Here is a 17,565-nt window from a genome sequence, read left to right as displayed (position 1 = left end):
AACTAGCAACACGCCCCCCTCCCCACTCTCCTGCAGCAGGGTGAGGGACCGAGGGAGCGGAGGAACTCGGCACTTTGAATTCGTTACTCTAGCGTGGCTTTGAATTGGCTGGGAGTAGCAACAGGCATGAATTGGGAAAATGGCGGTTCGTTGCGGTTTATGGTTTGTTGCATTTAATGAACCACGAACCAGCATGAAATTGCACAGTTCGCGAACCGGTTCATTTGGTTCATAAATATGTCACTTCCGGGGCAGCAGAAAGTCTGCAGAAAGACCATCCCCCATTGCCTAGGAAACTGATTGATCGGCGCCAGGCTGTCTGCAGTGACGAACTAAAAAACAGCATCAAATGAACCGGCCTAAAATTCGTCACGGTTCATCAGAAATGCTCTCTGACGAGCCACTGGTTCACGAACCAAAAAAGGGCCTGGTACGTGACAAACTTTGGTTTGTATTTTTGTTCACGCCCACCTCTAGCTGGGGCCCACCTGTACAGCACACACGCCTTGGCCTTGCCCTTGCCCAGCTGGGCATCCAAAGCTTCGGGACCAAGTAAGAGGCGCTGACCCAGGCTGAAGACACACTTCTTGTCTACTCTACAAGCCTGCAGACTACTCAACTCCACAGCTTTAGCTGCCGAAGGATGAGGCTGAGACAAGCACCTCTCTCTGCATGGCCAAATTCAGCATCACAAGTGACCAAAAGCTCTGGACCAGTCGAATTGTTTTAAAAAATGACAGACACCGGAAGGTCAGTTGGTGCGACTGCCTGCCCATTACAAGGAGATCTGAGGTATTGTGAGAGAGCGCCACTGCCTTCCCGCCAGCCTCACCAGGGCCGGCCTAACAAAGCCAAAGCTGCACAGAGCCTCCCAATTTGGAAGAGAGCAGCAGGAGACCGGGGGGAAGCAGCAGATCAGGAGCAGCAGGGCAGTCCCTCCTTGCAGCTCATCCCCAGTGGACGCTCCTCCGTCACACTCATTCTGAAAGTCACTGCCAGCATTTAACAGAATGTAGGTCAGATGCTCAGTCTGTCTGACAGCCTGAAAAATCCAGCTGCCAGAGCTGAGGAGGAAAATATTGCCACCACACACCGGGGAAGGGCTCACGCACAACATTCCCCCTCCAAAAGCCCCAGCCCAGCCACAGAGCCTAGGGGGAAGACCATGTGGGAAAGGCTGTCCAAGGATGGCCTCCCAGAGGTGACCATTTTTGGACTTTCGCTGGGTTGTTTGGCAGAAGGAGAGTGCCTTCGTGGTCCAGGAGCCAAGCTCTATTCAAGATACAGGACAGCAGCTAATTCCAGCTCTGCCACAATGATGCCGAGCCAAGGCCGGCAAGCATCATCCCCACAAGAGCCCCGAGCACCGTGGCCTTCTTGCAGCGGCAGAAACAAGGCCTTCTGGCAGCCAGCTCGGCAGCCGAAGGGTGCAGCAGTTTGCTGTTATTTATTTTAAACATTTCTCTCCCACCTTATTGCCACAAGGTGGAAAATCTTGCAGCAACCAAGTGGTCAGGGCACAAATAATCACTGCTGTTGGCACAATGTCAAATCCTGCAATGGCCAACCAGTCCTTCTTGGAGGAACAGCACAGCCGTTGGAGGGTTCCGGGGAAGGGTGAACGGCCTGGAGCTGTTTTGCTCTCTACAGGACCGGTCACAGGCATAACCATTTGACAGTGTGTTTAAGGGATCTTTGGAGACAGATGAGATTCCCATGCACATTTTTTTGCTCCTTTAAAAAGCCATGTGACAAGAAGTCCTGGAGTATCCCAGCCATCTGGAAGCCAGATAAACGGAGAAGCCCCCTTCAAAGAGGGCTGGGACAGCAACATGACCATCGGACGCAGCAGAAGCACTCTGCCACGGTCCGGAGCCACGTATTTTGTTCCCCTCCAGAGTCAGGAACGCTGCGGGGGCAGAGAACTGGCTTCTCTCTGACTGTGGTTTGTGCAGGCTCCCCTGAGGGGACCAAAGCAAACCCTGGCAAAGCGATGGGAACGAGGAGGGCCTTGCCTATTCAGGGCAAATCTCCTCCATGGCTCTGCTTGTTTCCATGGCGATACCACAAGTGAAATTTTCCATCCCGGATGCCAGAGGCCTGTGGATGAGGCACAGCCCCTCGCAGGGTTACCAAATATAGACAAAACTCCAAGCCTCTGATCGCTCGGGACAAGGAGGATGTGCCTTGGCCCTACGGTGCTTATGGAAAGCTGAGAAAGGGCTTCCCCTGCTCCCAGGGACTTGCCTGCCTGCTCGGAGCCAGAGCTCCCCCCGCCCAGTCACATAAACCTCCTCAAGTGAAATTACCCACAAAGACAATTTCGGCAGGGCAGCCAGAGGCCCTTCTCATCTCTGCCCCAGAGACAACACAGAGCTCAAAGGCCTTCTTGGCCTAACACTTCCCACCCGCCTGCCAGGCACCAAGCCCAACCATCAATGGGAAAAGGCCAGCCACTGCCGCTGGTTAGCTTGCAGCCAAGCTCATGCTTCCGTTTCCCCACTGAGAATGTAGTTCAGGACTATCTTGCGACCAGCCCTGCAGGCAGGGCCAGGCACGGTGCCGCAGAGAACAACCAGCAGGACAGGTTTGACCAAGGCACTGCCATTCTCATTTCTCACACTGCTGCCCTGTGCTCAAGACTGCTAAGATGAAGGCAGGCCCAGGGGCTACAGGTTGCCTCCAGGGGCGTCTCTCTGGCTTCCAGAATAGCTTTTGATCCTGTAAGCTCCTCATTACACTTGTTACTCTGGTTTCTGCCAGCCCCTCCCCAAGTCCCTGCTTGCTCCCCTCACCCTTAATGGCATCTGTTTGCCTTTGTGGCTCTCTGAGTGCATTCACATAGCCCAAGCTACGGGGGGATTTTCAGGCAGGAAGCTCCCCAACCCTGAGGGCTTGAAGGGACGTAGCTAGCACACAATTCAAACAGGGAACATTAACAAGCCAGCCCTACAGAAACAAATCCATTGCAGACCACCGGCTCAGTCCAAAGAAGTGGGACCCCTACACGCAACCCCCCCACCCCACCCCAGTATTCATTTCAATGGAGCTAGCGCTACAGAGCTTTTCAATGACTGTGTCCATTCTGCTCAACATACTTGGGAATGGAATAGAGCAATAGGAGGGCAGGGGCAGCTGTTTCTGTGGAGCAGTCAATGGAGACAAGGAACTTGGGTGAAAGACGGGTCATACCTTTTCTTTCTACGCGCCAACTGAATATCTTGAACATCTTGTTGTCTCTCCTCCTCTCTTCTTCACTAAACATCCATCCAGAAGAAGAGTTCTGGAGAACTTAAAAGCTTGTTCACTACTTTATGATGTTTTAGTTGGTCTTAATAAATGACACAGCCTGATTACAGCTTTCGGGTTATTTAATGGAACTTATGGAGATTTGGGAACACCTTTCAGCTGCCTTAAGTGCATGTATCTAAAATGCTAAGACTGCATCCGTAGGGCAAGTATTCTCTGTCTGGCATTCTTTGCTATGGCAAACACAGAAGCATAAAGCACAGGCAACTGTTTGGTGTAGTGGTTAAGAGCGCGGGACTCTAATCTGGAGAGCCGGGTTTGATTCCCCACTCCTCCGCTTGAAGCCAGCTGGGTGACCTTGGGTCAGTCACAGCTTCTAGGAGCTCTCTCAGCCCCACCCACCTCACAGAGTGTTTGTTGTTGTGGGGATAACAACAACATACTTTGTAAACCGCTCTGAGTGAGTGTTAAGTCATCCTGAAGGGCGGTATATAAACTGAAAGTTATTATTATGTTATTATAACTGAGCATCCACACAAGAGTTTACTGCATACTTTTTTCTTCCAGTCACCACATTCCTTCCACTTCTCCCAGATTATACCACCGGAAAGTTTTTTCAGAAACACTCTTTTTAAAAAAATGGTAATTGCTATAGTTTTGTAGCAGCCACTGATTTAACTGCAAAAGGCCTTTGGCAACACAGTGAGCAAGGGCTGCTGAAAGAAAAAGTCTCCGCTGGTGGTGAGGGGCCTTAAACATGCACACCTTCCCATCCAGGCAGCATGCTCACGGCATTCTTCCCCAAAGAACACGGTAAAAATGGTTTGAGAAAGGACAAGCTGAGAATCCCTGGGAAGTAGACCATTAGAGGACTATGTTGCGTGGCTGCTCCAGGAAACAGCAGCCCAGTCTGGGAGCGAAGGGAAATATCCGCATGCAAGCAGCCAAAAATACATCAACGAGCATCGCAAGACTGTCTAGAGCAGTGTGGGTCATGAGGCCTCTGAAAGTGGGTTGCAGGGCAGCCATCCCTCGTGGCAGCCCCTGCCCTTTGCACCCTTCTTTTTCTCTCCTCTCCTTCCTTTCCAGCTGCACACATTCTTGCCTTGTCCTTCCCCTTTTTCAACAATAATGGGGAGGGGGCTGTCTGACAACTGTAGATGAAAGAGGGGGGGAGCCTAGAAAGTGGGTGGGAGCTGTTCTGTGTATGGAAGGTGAGAGGAGAGAAAGTGGCATGTGTGAGCATAAGCTCTGTCTTGGCGCTGCTCTTTAGCAGCCCAGCTTCTTGCCCAGCCCCCTGCAGTGCTTCACTGCCCTCTACCTGCTGTGGGAGAGGGACTCCACTGACCCACTTGCCCCCACCTCTTTGCCGACATCTGCCACCTCGCACCTCCTCAGCCTGGCTCCCAGCCCCAGCACCTTCTCAATCTCTTGGGCCATTCACCATATGAAGTAAATTTGGACTTGTGAGCTACCATGCCAAAAAGGGGGGGGGGACCACTTGTCTAGAGCAGCTACTCTTGCTAGGAGCTTCAGGTTCCAAAGTAGAGGTGAACACTGATTCTTGGGGCTAACAGCGCATACAAGCAGCATGGCTCCACCTTGAAGAAGACAACCCTTCTCAGGCTCATAAGCCTCCCAGAGGAATGATAAAAGAGCTCCATTCACTGATGGGGCAGAGGGTATAGGAATAAAGCTGCACGGAAATCCCCCTCCTGCTTGTAAAGGAAACTCAGGGCAAGAAGGAGCAGGCCAGCTCAACCAGGACTTACGCTGTCTGCATGAGCTCGGGGTTGGGTACACACTGCAGCCGGTGGGAGAGGAGTTGGAAGGCATTGCTCTGTGGCAGGAGCATCAGCAGTCCATACAAAGCCTTGATTAGGTAAGGGTTGTTCTTCACATCCAGCAGCTGCAAGCGGAGATCTGTAAGTGAACAAGAAGGGTCTGAGGTCGCCGTGTGTGCTCGGTGGGACCCTGGCACCTGAGCCTCCAAGAGGCATCCAGGGAACCTTACGGGGAAGGGGGGTGGCTGTTGCATTTATAGCCCTCTCACACTTGCAAAAGGATGGTCACATGCAAGGTTTGGAAACCATAGGCAAAGGGGCTGGATTTCAGAGATCAGCCGGGGAAGCACTCAGACCCACCTGCCCTCATTTCTTCTTGCCTTTGGGAACCTGGATGGGATCAGCATAAAGTTGGGTCACTCTGGTGTGGAAATGGGGTGTGCTGCGTGCACATCACAAAACACACAGAGCTCTGTCAGCCCATCAAGAGACGCAAAGAAGAGTATCAGACTTTCCAAACATTTGTGGAAGAGCACCGTTATGGATGGCGTATGGAAGAAGGGGCTCTTTGGGAGCTTTGGGACATTGGAACACCTGTTCCACGGTACGTCCTAAGGTCAGAAAAGATGACTTGTAGAGCAGACAGGAGACAGACCAAAGTAAAAAGGTGCCTAGCCCAGGGCTGTGAGCCCAAGGGATGAACCAGCCTGGAGCACCGCTTGGAGCCTATCATGGAGAAAGGTTTCATTTTTCCCAAAGTGAAATGGCAGTGTGATCACCATTTTTCTGGTCACAGTAACACACAAAGGCTAAGCAGAAAGTTTCACTTGGCATCACAGATCTGAGCACTAGAACTGTGTGATTCCACATGGAAGACAGAGAGAAAAGCACATGTGCCTCTTAATATCTGCATGGAAAGGAGAATTTCAATGGGCAGCGGTTCCCTTCTCCATTGCAACAAACAGCATAAAAGCCATTTTCCAAGTGGAACCTGGACCGTACATCACACTTCCAAGTTATCAAATGTCAATGCCTGCCACTGCAAGAATCAGTGCACATGAAGCTCATCTCACTATTTATTTATTTATTTAATGTCATTTATAGTCCACCTTTCTCACTGAGACTCAAGGCGGATTATGGCCTCACCCGCTGCTGTTACACTGCTGCCTGTCCCCATTGGACCAGACCACTGGACGGTCTCAGAGGAAAAAGTCTCATAAACGGCTCTATTTGTTTGGCTGGTGCTGAGGCTTGCGATAAGAGGGCAAGGCAGAGGGCACAACAGTATGCCAATACATCCCCCGTGGATACCCCCCAAACCCCACCATGTTTTTGCTGTTAAAAAAGCAACTGAGAAAGGAAACTTGCATGTAAAAATGGGGCATTCTAGCAGCTGGACAAGCTTGTCAACCTCAATCAGGAAATCGACTGTGACCTCCAGGTCGCCACTGGGCACTTCTGTTAAGGGAAAATAAGAGGTCTGCTGGCCGAGCAAGAGAGCAGAGGCCTGTTAAGGAGAGCGCGTGGCTGCTGAAAGTCTTCCCTTGGTTCGGCAGTACATGCCAAGAACGGCTTGCTTCCCCTTAGGTTGCCTAAGTGCACAATCGGGGGTCCAGTCAGCTGGCCTGGGCCAACCACACTGGCTCAGTCTGATCTACCTCACAGGAGTATTGTGAAAACAGAACAGGTTGACATCACGTGCCTAAATCTGGAATCGAGACAGACAAGTATGCGATGTCTGCCAAATGTCCCTTTGTCAAGATGACCTGACGGGGGGTCCCCTCTGAAGCTCTCTTTCCCAAGGCTGCAAGGTTTGGTAGGGATGACTCTAATATTGATTTATTGACTCCACTAGCAACACAGCCTGTTGTGTGGAAAAATACAATGGGCTCTACAAAACTGATTCGGCAGGCCCCTGCTTCGGGGCCTTGGGAGGGCCGCACCAGGCCTCCCTGATGCCTCCGTGACCACTGCAGGGCCTTGGGAGGGCCACGCTGCTGCCCTGGGCCTTCCTGCGGTTGCGGTGGCCTCCTCAGAGCATCCCAAGGGCTGCGCCACTACGCCGGGCCTTCCTGCCACCACAGCAGCTTCCCCAGGGCCTCCGGAGGGCTGCGCTGCCGTGCTGGGCCTTCCTACTGCCTCAGGGGCCTGCTCAGGGCCTCCAAGATAAGCCATGTTGCCAACAACTCACTTTTTATCCCCGCAGAGGGGCCTGCGAGTGCATCTGCGAGGGGATAAAAAGTGAGTCATTGCCAATACGGCTTGCTTTTTATATAGTAGGATTTATACCTCACCCTGCTCTCCAGTAGGGGACCCGAAATGACTCACATCATTCTCCTCTCCTCCGTTTCATCCTTACAACAACCGTATGAAGCAGGTTATGCTGACAGCGAGTAATGGGCCCATGATCACCCAGCATGGAAGAGTGGGGCTTTCCATCTGGGTTTGCCAGATCTTAGCATGACACTCTAACCACCACACCACGCTGGCTTCTGACCCATTATTCTCCCTGACAATTGACAGCCCTGGAGACTTGAGGAACTGAGAAGAAGGGTAGGGGGGTGGGGGGCTGACAGCCAAAGTATCTGAGTAGAGTTCCTGCCACGCCTAAAAAATAAGAGTGGGAGAAGTGCTCTGGTGGATGCGACAAATGGCACCTCTAGTCCAATATCCTGTTTCACAAAGTGGCCAACCAGTTGCCCAGAAAGGGCAACGGGCAGAGCACAGAGACCTAGTATAGGCCTTCCTATGCTATTGCTCTTAGCACTGGCATTCAAAAGTCGATGTTTTCAGTTCTCTGGTTTTCACTATTAAGAATGTAAAAGTTTTGACCAATGATCCATAAGTACCCTCTGGCACACAGTGGCCAACCGGATGCCCCTGGAGGAATTACAAGTGGGGCACAGAAGCCAAATCTCTCCCTCTGAACTGGTAGTCAAAGCGTTACTGCCTCTGAACCTGGAGGCTCCATTTGGTCATTGTGGCTAGTAGCCACGGATGAACTCAATCTTCCATGGATGTCTTACCCCTTTCCATGCCACCTACAGAGCATTAACACTGTGGTCCAAATATAAACTTTTCAAATACTTGAAATTTTGGGCAAGGCATGTTGCATTTTTAGCCTGCGTAGAACACCAAAAGCCGCTGGTCCAACCATCCTGCACAAGGCATGTCAGATCAGCACCAAACCAAAGGGTAAGGCATAGAAACTGCGGCTGGGCAGGCAGCAGCTTAGGAGAGGAACTGGCACGGCACTGAAGCCGCCGGGAGCCCTCTCTGGCCTCCCCCACACACTGCCCACCCATTTCCCCCGTATACTCTTGTGAACAGGATGATTATTTGCTTACTTCGCTTCTACCTCCCTTCCTCCCCCCCTAAGCAGTTTACCACATCCTTCTTCCCCCCTCCATTTTATCCTCACCACCATGACCCTGTAGGTAGGTTAGGCTGAGAAGGACTGAAAGACTGAAGTCACCCCACGAGAGTCCATGGCAGAGCGGGGATTCCAAGCCAGGCCCTCCTAGATCCTAGCCTGGCCTGACATTCTAGCGGCCATGCCATGCCGGCTTCCAAGAGAAACTTGCTCAGCCAAGGAGACATCCAGAGGAAAGCGCAGCCCCAACTGTTAGGAGTGTCATGTGGAGGCAGTTTTGAAGAAAATGAACATGGGGTTGGCTTGAGCTGTTTTTCCGCATCTCCCACCTCAGCTGCCTGCTTTCACCCAGCACTATAGTGACAGGAGCCAGTTTGGTGTAGTGGGTAAGAGCAGAGAACCAGGTTTGATTCCCCACTCCTCCGCTTGAAGCCAGCTGGGTGACCTTGGACGAGTCACAGCTTCCCGGAGCTCTCTCACCCCACTAATACTAACACACTTTGTAAACTGCTCTGAGTGGGCGTTCAGTTGTCCTGAAGGGCGGTATATAAAGCAAATATTATTATGTTATAGGAAGTATAGACCATGTTAATGTTTACATTCCTGGAGGCAGCTTGGGAGTGCTAAGAGTGACAGAAAAGCAGGGAAGAGCCCAGCCTTGCTAATTCACTCCCTTCTGCCTTACACTGACACTCTTGAGCTGATCTGCTTGGAAGCCTGTTTCTAGAAGACATTTCAAGTCAAAGGAGCATCTTTAGCCTCTGTCCCTATTTATGGCTCTCAGGAAAACAAAGTAGCCACAATGCAGAGGACCTTGGGAAGGATCAGTTTTAATCTGCTGTTTCAGTTCCCAACTATTTGTTGTGGTCCAAGATGATGCAGTCAGACAGCCTGCTGTGTTTAGACTACATAAGCACACTCCAAGAGCTGCTTGCCCAGGCCCACCCTCTCCCTCCTGTGGACTGCACCAAAAAAAGAGGATACAACTTCTGGATGAGGTCGTAGGCGTGCTTGTAGTTCTGTGTGAGAAAGCAGAGGGATACAGTGGTCACAGGGTTGTGGCACCAGGAACGGTAGAGACAGCAGAACAAATTGCGGCTCTCCTGGAAAGACAAAACAGTAAGGTGGGGACATTTACACACCGCCAAAGAGGACAACCCCCTCTCCCAACCACTAAACATGCTCCAAAACTAACAGCTGTCTCCACTGCAGCAATTCAATACCTTTTTAAGGAAGCATAAAGGGATTCTGTTTTTAACCCCTGTTGCAAATACCTGCATACGCAAGACGCTGTGCACTCTGTGCTTTTGCCAAAGCATGGAATCTGGTTTTTAAAAAAATGTTTCTAGCCCTCACAATAGTAGAAAATAACTTGAATCATAGCTTTAGTGATGTCTAGTGACATGTCCAAAGGAGACAAAGCTGGATGCCTTCTTACTGAAGCTGAATGTGTTGAGGCGGGGGGAGGTCTTGACACACTTAGCACAGTTCCTATATACTTGTTTGTAAGAACTGAGGCTAGAGCGGTCTGGAGATATTTTTAAAGGCACCACTATGCTGAAAATGCAGCAGAGGTAGGAGTAGCACAGAACTGTGCCATTCATAGGAGCGGAGTCTAGTGTGATTCTATAGCCTGCTACTCTATGAACCTAGTTTTTTTTTCCTCCCAAGCAGTACTTGACACCAACAGTAGGATCCAACAGTGGGTTCTGACAGGAAGAGATGTACTATTTGGGTCCAAGGCAAGTGCAGAAACCTCCAGTGCTTTTAAGGACCACATTTTTCCTAAAGCTGTAAAGAACAAAAGTCTGAAGTTTATCAGCTAACATCACTTTCAGTCTCAAAGGCCTAATTCAAGACAATGCCATTAAACCAGTGAAGCATTTCTCTGAACCTGTACAGACTCAAGGTCAGGATACAAGAAATCTGGTATCAGGAGATGCATAAGGCCCCCTGACTTTATTTTGCAATTGATTTTGTGCCTTTGGGCCTGCGGCATAAGGTAAATCAAAGCACAGACCAAACACTTATACAGTCCTTTATACAGTTCTTTATACATTTATACAGTTCTTTATACAGAATCCTCATTTCAAGAGTACTAAAGTAGGTAAGAAACCCAGAGGCATAGTATGGTCAAAGAGACACAACGGCTTGTCAACACTGTTAGGAAAATGGCTTACAATGGTGCTAGATGCTAAAGATCCCTTCAAAGAACACCCAATTGTTTGTGCATGTGGGTGTGTGTGTGGGTGGCTGTGTGGGTGTGCGCGCACGCGCCCCATTCTGATCTCCACCATAAAACACTCAAGTAATTTAAGAGCGGGGTGGGAAAGAGAAGAGGTTTACAGAACAAGGAAGTGTTGTCCAAATACCGGAGTCTTCAGATCTTTGAGTTGGTTCCTCAGCTGGAAGAGCTCTGAAGATGTCAGCAGGATTGTGTTCAGGGTATGGACCATAGTGGAGGCAAACTTGAGGTCCTCTTCCCGCAGCAGGATGTCTGCCATTGAGTGGAAGATGTTCTCTGCATTCAGGAGAAGACAGAGTTGCCTGCATGTTACCAAGAAACGGAGATGGGAAGCCATCAGAAAGAGGAATTTGGTTTATTTTATTTTTATCATGTGTGAATGCAGGAGAAAAAATTCAAGCAACAAAGGTCTCCTCAGAAATATCTTGGAAATGTCAAGATAGATATTCAAGATGAAAGGAGTCCTTTATTTGGGGGCTGCTTCTTTGCAGACTGCACCTTGAAGCAAACCTGCAACAATGCACGCTCCTCCTATTGTTAAACTTGGAAAGCTTTAAGTACCCCCCACCCCCCACCCCCGGCCAAATCAGGAAATTCTTGAAGGTTCACAAAACATCTCTAGGCCTGTGCAAACAGGACCTTCATGCAACCTGGGAGCCCACCAAATGCGTATCAGGAGTGTGTAGTCCCCACAATGCAACCCATAAAAATAATTGCCATATTGTGAGAATTGGGTAAGGCACAGATTTTTCATGCATGTATTGCCTCCATACATGCAAAGCAGAACCCTGGAAAATCAACAGCATACCCAATTCACAAAAGATGGCGATTATGTGAATTGGTCATAGATCCAGAGGAATTAGCTGTATTAGTCTGTAGTAGCAAAATAGTAGAGTCCAATAGCACCTTTAAGACTAACCAACTTTATTGTAGCATAAGCTTTCGAGAGCCACAGCTCTCTTCGTCAGATGCATTTGAATTGGGTGTACTATGGGGAAAACACGTGGCTGGCAGGTTCCCATATCACAGAAATGTGTCTGTAGAGGCCTACTCGTACTATTATCCTGAATCCAAATAAATGTGCCAATAACAATCCAAGGAAGTGGTGCCATTATTTAACCAAAAGCTAAAACCTTCTAGTTCAGCTTTCCACCCGCCCAGGTTCATTAACTCTTGTTGCTCTCACTTCAGAAGCTCAGAAGTTTAAATGTTTAGGCAATTTATAAGCCACCTCAATAGAGACCTGCTAGAGGTGTCTCAAAGTAAAAACAATAAAATCATAAAACAACACAAGAACTATCAATATTAAATCATTTCATAAAAACAGCACAGAACAACATTCAGCAGCCTAAAATGATATCCATAAAACGACCCTCAGGCTCGAAAAAGACCATAAACACAGCTGAAAAAGATGAAACTCCAAGGTAAAGAAATGTTCTGCCCGTAAGGAAGGTAAGAAGCACTTAATATTGCTACGACGAGTGCTTGCATTTTGTATTGCTCATCTGTTTCACGTGCCCCCTTAGTTATCCTTGCACACAGAAGATCCAATGTCTGAATTGCACGTCCCAGGATCTCTCTTGGCGCTATTTCCCCATAATTCACTGTGTTTCTTCCTACTATACTACACTGAAAGCAACTCCCACAAGAAGTTGAAGCACCTTGGGAATGAGAGAGCTCTGACAACCAGAGTGCAGCCTTTCTGGGATGCGGGTTCCTGCCCTGAATCAATTCCTCTTTAAGGCTGAACTTACACATGCAAACACCCTGCCCTTGAGAGGTTGGGGGAGGGAGTTTCTTGAAAGGCACTCCTCAAAATACAAAACAAGCAAGAGAACGGTTAAGCACTTTCTTCCTCCTCCTTTTCCAACCTCTGCCACCTGAAATGGCTTCTCCTGTTCCAAAAAGAGGAGCAGGAAAGTTGTTGTTTAGATTTCATTTGCCCCTCATCTGTAAATACAAGCATCGCCCAGGTTCCATGAAGCTCAGCCTTCTGTCTCCATGCACTGGCCAGGCGGGCACTTCTGGCAGGATTGCAAGCAAGGAATGGTCAGAAGGCAGCTGCGTTCCGCCAATCCCACCAGTGGCCACTGGCACACAAGCCTGCAGGCACCTGCCCATCCAAGGAAAGAACCTTACAAGAGAAAGGGAACTTAAGCAAAAACTGGTCATGTCGATATGGCTGCAACAGACGCATCTGAAAGACCACAGTTAGTTTTCTACCCCCACTCCCTTGGGTTTCCATTACCCTTTAAGATACATACACACATACATTTATTTATTTATTTATTTATTTATTGTCCACCAAGGACATTTCCATAAACAATGCCATAGGGTAAATAAACAAAAATTTACAAAAAAATAACATTAGCAAGGATCCAATGCAGAATTGAAATAATGCTGAAACAGAACATAATTCTAGGACTGACATTAGACAACATGAAGCACGGGTAGCTCATAGAAGCACATGTTTAACGCAACAGACAATATGTATGACAACATGGTGGTGAAGTCTGTGGTCTTTAGCAAAACATCTGAGACCCCCCCCCCCACATGCAATACAAAAGCCTTTTTGAATAATTCAGTTTTGCATCATTTGTGGAAAACTAGGATAGGGCTCTCCTGACCTCCTCAGGTAGACTGTTCCACAGGGTAGGGGCCACCACAGAGAAAGCCTGTGTACAGACTGCTGTTGACTTCACCCATGTGCAGGGTGGCACCTGCAAGAGGCCGTTTAGATGAGTGAAGCTGCAATGGAAGAACATAGGGAGGAAGGCGGTCCTGTAGGTAAACTGGACCAAAGCCGTGAAGGGCTTTATGTGATAACCAGCACCTTGAACTGAGCATGGTAACGGATAGTGACTGCAGAATGGGGGTGATGCTCCTGCTCCTGCTCCTGCTCGCTCTGGATAACAAATTTCACTTTTTCTCTCCAAAGGGGACCCAGCCCACTCTGATCCAACCCGCAGCTGTTTCCCATACACTGTCCATGGAATCTGTTCCTCTTCTGGATTCACTGAAAAGGAGAAGTAGAGCAGCTAGTATGGGCACCCTGGTGTCACTAAATTCTGGACTGATTAATCTGCAGTACCTGTTGGGGCTCCTGATTCTGACCGTGCAAAGAGCAGAAAAGCAGCACACATCTGGGTGACCCTGCAGATGGATTTTGTTCCAGAATCCAACTGGCTACCATGTTGGTGACCAAGAAAACACATCTACTTCTCTAGGGTCAGATGGAGGACGAGAAGCATTTCGCTAGCTTGGCTTACTGGTTTGGGTCTTCTGTTTGGATAGCTCCAAGATACCTTGCGGGTACCTTGGGCAGGGCTTCCTTGCTTACTTCTGCTTGCTAACAGAAAACCGTGCAGCTTGGGAGAGCATCAGAAATACTTCCACTAGTAAGGACTGAGAGACTTAAATGCTAGTTTTATCGTGGGGTAACTCATTCCCACGACATGATCTCAAGAACATGCCCCAAACAGGATCTCCGGTGAGCCCCTCCTCTTAGTTTGAACAGCTGTATGAAGCTTTTCTTATAGACAGAATCCACAGTCTTCTCCTGCCCTGGTCTCAGACAGAAGAGAGAGAGACTTGCTCTACTGCAATGAATTTGGACAAGTTAAACTCCATTAGCAGACCTCTCTGGTGCAAGATCCCCAATTGGGAGGGAGTCTTCTGCATGTTAAACATGCCTCTGCAATTTTAATGATCTCAGAGGAGGGGAAAAAACCCTTAATGAACATCAATGCACTCTGGGAAAATGGTTTCTTCAGAGCTTCTGCTCGGGAACGAGTGAATGGCTATTCTTGGGATTTCAGGAGAGGCTTTTTAATGAATTATTATTCTGTGCTGGAAATAGATCAAAATCACAGCTTAGAGCCTTCAGAAGAGCTGAAAGAGAAAATTGATCAAGTTTTGGCCAAGGTAACTTGAGGGCAACGAGCTCTGTTGGGTTGCTGTTTCCCATGTCCTCTGAATGCACAGAGCTGCAAAGCCAGGCTTGTCAGAGGCAGGGGGGGCTTTGTGTCAAGCGTCCTCAGACAAACCCTGCAGTGCCGCAGCAGGCCTGGCAGAGAGAGGGAGAGAGAGAGCTCGCAAACACATACCCAGGGAGATGCGGTTTCCTGTTTCTAGCACTAAAAACCTTAGGAATTCTTAGGGCTGTTAAGCGGAGCATTCCTTCCACGACCCATCGAATCTCTAAGATAACATCTTGGGAGAGCAGCAATGAGTCAGCAAGGCGGGCAGGGGAAGGCAGCAGGGAGCAGAGAGGCTTTTGGGCAAAGATGGGGATTCGTTGGCACATGAAGCATCTGAAACGGGAGAAGGGAGAGATCTCTGGAAGCTGGAGATCGAGGGGGGGGCAGCGTGAGCGAGCTTCAGCTAGTTTCTCCTTGAAGAGCTTCTTACAGAACTCAGACGTAACATAGTAAAGAGTCCAGCAGCACCTTTAAGACTAACCAACTTTACTGTAGCATAAGCTTTCAAGAACCACAGCTCTCTTCGTCAGATGCATCTGATGAAGAGAGCTGTGGCTCTCGAAAGCTTATGCTACAATAAAGTTGGTTAGTCTTAAAGGTACTACTGGACTCTTTACTATTTTGCAACTACAGACTAACACGGCTAACTCCTCGAGACTTAACATACTGGCTCATTAAGTCAGGGGAAGAATGAGAGGAGGCCATGGGCCCAGGAGAAGGCCTGTCGCCTGGCTGCAGTGGTTGGCCTCTGCTGGCGCACTGGGCAAGACGCAGTCTGTGACGTGGTAGGCGTGCTGCCTCGTGCCTCCCTCACTGCTGCTAGCGAGGTGGCTCCTACCACATCCTGCCACTCCATTGAACAAAAGCCCTCCTCCCACTTCTGTTGTAGGAAGAACCTCTTGTTGGAAGAAGGTTCTTTGGGCTGGAGGAAGGTTTCAAACTTTGCTCAGTGGAGTAGTAGGGTGGGTGAGGAGGTACTCCAGTGACTGAAGGGCTCCTCAGACCTCCATGTCCTTGGGCTTTTCTTACCTCGGGATGGGCAGGTGGCAGGAATATTCCAGCTGCGCTCCAGGAGCGTGTCCTCAGACTCATTCCTGTCATTGGGGAGCAGGAAGGGACCTTTCAGGAATCAAGAATTTGTATAGATCCAGAGGAGATACCCGTGTTAGTCTGCAGTAGCAAAATAGCAAAGAGTCCAGTAGCACCTTTAAGAGTAACCAACTTTATTGTAGCATAAGCTTTCGAGAGCCACAAGTCTCTTTGTCAGATGCATGTGAATTGGGTTTACTATGGGGAAATGCATGGCTGGCAGGCTCCCATTTCACAGGAATGTGTCTGTAGAGGCTTACTCGTACTATTATCCTGACTCCAAATAAATGTGCCAATAACAATCTAAGAAAGTGGTGCCATTATTTAGCCAAAAGCTAAAACCTTCTTGATGTCCACCTTCTACTTCCACACATTTTCCTCAGCTTTCTACCTGTCCAGGTTCATTAACTCTTGCTGCACTCACTACAGAAGCTCAGAAGTTTAAATGTTTAGGCAACTTTAACCAACTTTATTGTAGCATAAGCTTTCGAGAGCTACAGGTCTCTTCGTCAGATGCAGCGTCAGCTTTCAAGAACCACAGCTCTCTTTGTCAGATGCATCTCTTCGCCTGATGATGCATCTGACGAAGAGAGCTGTGGTTCTCGAAAGCTGACGATGCATCTGACAAAGAGACCTGTGGCTCTTGAAAGCTTATGCTACAATAAAGTTGGTTAGTCTTAAAGGTGCTACTGGACTCTTTGCTATTAAGAATTTTTATATTTTCAAGCCTAAGAAGGAAGGCAAGCCATTGTCCACTCTCTCCCCTTCCAAAGGAGCTCCCGAAAGGCTTTCCATCCTGTGCAAAAGACAGGGCTGCCGCAAGAGCATGGGGACACCTCTCCTCTGGTCAAGTTCGACTTAGACCTGTTCTTCCACCCAGATGTGGTGTCATCCTGAAATTGGACCTTCTCCAGGAGAAAGGGCAGATATTCATTCTGAACAGTTACCAGACACAATCCACAGCTGCCACCATCCACCACGCAACCACAGCAGTGCAGACTTCTAGGTCATGGCTCAAGATTCCTCAAAACTGTTCCACGGTTTTGAGGACGTGCAAGTCAAAATCAAATGCTATAGCAGCGAGAGCTGCCTACAGTGCTTTCTAGGAAAAGCCGAATGAGCAGGCAAGGGCGGGGAGTGGGAGGCAATTAAGGATGAACCCTCCAGTAAGTAACAGCCCCCTCACACACACACACACACTTCACAGCAGCAAAGAAAAAAATAGTACTGGTTCCCACCCCCTTGGTCAAAATGGAACAACCATTTCCCATAAATAGAAACTCTGACATTTCACTGGCGCGTCTTCCTCCCATCAAGCAGGAGCTTGAAAGTAAACAGTCTGCTAATAGCAGGCCTGCTTTTGATTAGCAAGGGAAGGTCGCTCGGTTTTTCTTTAGATTTTTCTCTCCCTCTTGCTGCCCTGGAAACAGCTCAGATGAAAGAAATGGCACACCCCTTCCCCTCCCCCCACTCTGGGAATCCTGCAGTCCTGGGGACGCTACAGTGTTTTGCTCCTTTCAGAAGTTCCAACAATGTGATCTCTTAACACACTCTGCGGTGTGGCCATATTTGGAATAAGGTGTACCGTCTTATAAGGTGCAGAAAACAGAAACCAAAATTATCCAGATAATGGAAAACCTTCCCTATAAAGAACGCTGACGTGTTTAGGGATTTCTAGTGCTCATGCTAGTATGAAAGGGAGTGTTAAAGGGGTCTGGCTCCTGCAAAGCAAACGGGAGAACGTTGCTTTCTGGCACGCCAGAGTTCGTCCTCTCTTCCTCCCTTGGCTCTTTTGAAAGTTTGGGGCTGCTGGTGACGTCTGAGGATTCTTCTCAGCCTTCTGCA

At 48.9% G+C, this 17,565-nt stretch overlaps 1 protein-coding gene across 2 annotated transcripts in view; it reads right to left on the bottom strand.

Moving 5' to 3' along the window:
• Positions 1-17,565, bottom strand: part of VAC14 (VAC14 component of PIKFYVE complex) — a 123,632-nt gene that overhangs the window by 9,661 nt on the left and 96,406 nt on the right. The window contains exons 15-18 of one of the 2 annotated variants that reach the window (XM_055000682.1): positions 10,779-10,953; positions 9,391-9,509; positions 6,402-6,481; positions 5,022-5,172 (exon numbers count right to left, since the gene is read on the bottom strand). In XM_055000682.1, the coding sequence (XP_054856657.1) occupies positions 5,022-5,172; positions 6,402-6,481; positions 9,391-9,509; positions 10,779-10,953 (525 nt within the window). Of the gene's footprint in view, positions 1-5,021; positions 5,173-6,401; positions 6,482-9,390; positions 9,510-10,778; positions 10,954-17,565 lie in introns of those variants that run through there. The other variant, XM_055000683.1, reaches the window with a different exon arrangement.

Source organism: Eublepharis macularius, chromosome 16, assembly GCF_028583425.1.
Source record: "Eublepharis macularius isolate TG4126 chromosome 16, MPM_Emac_v1.0, whole genome shotgun sequence".
Classification (NCBI taxonomy): Eukaryota; Metazoa; Chordata; class Lepidosauria; order Squamata; family Eublepharidae; genus Eublepharis; species Eublepharis macularius.
This window is presented reverse-complemented; position numbering and strand designations above follow the sequence as displayed.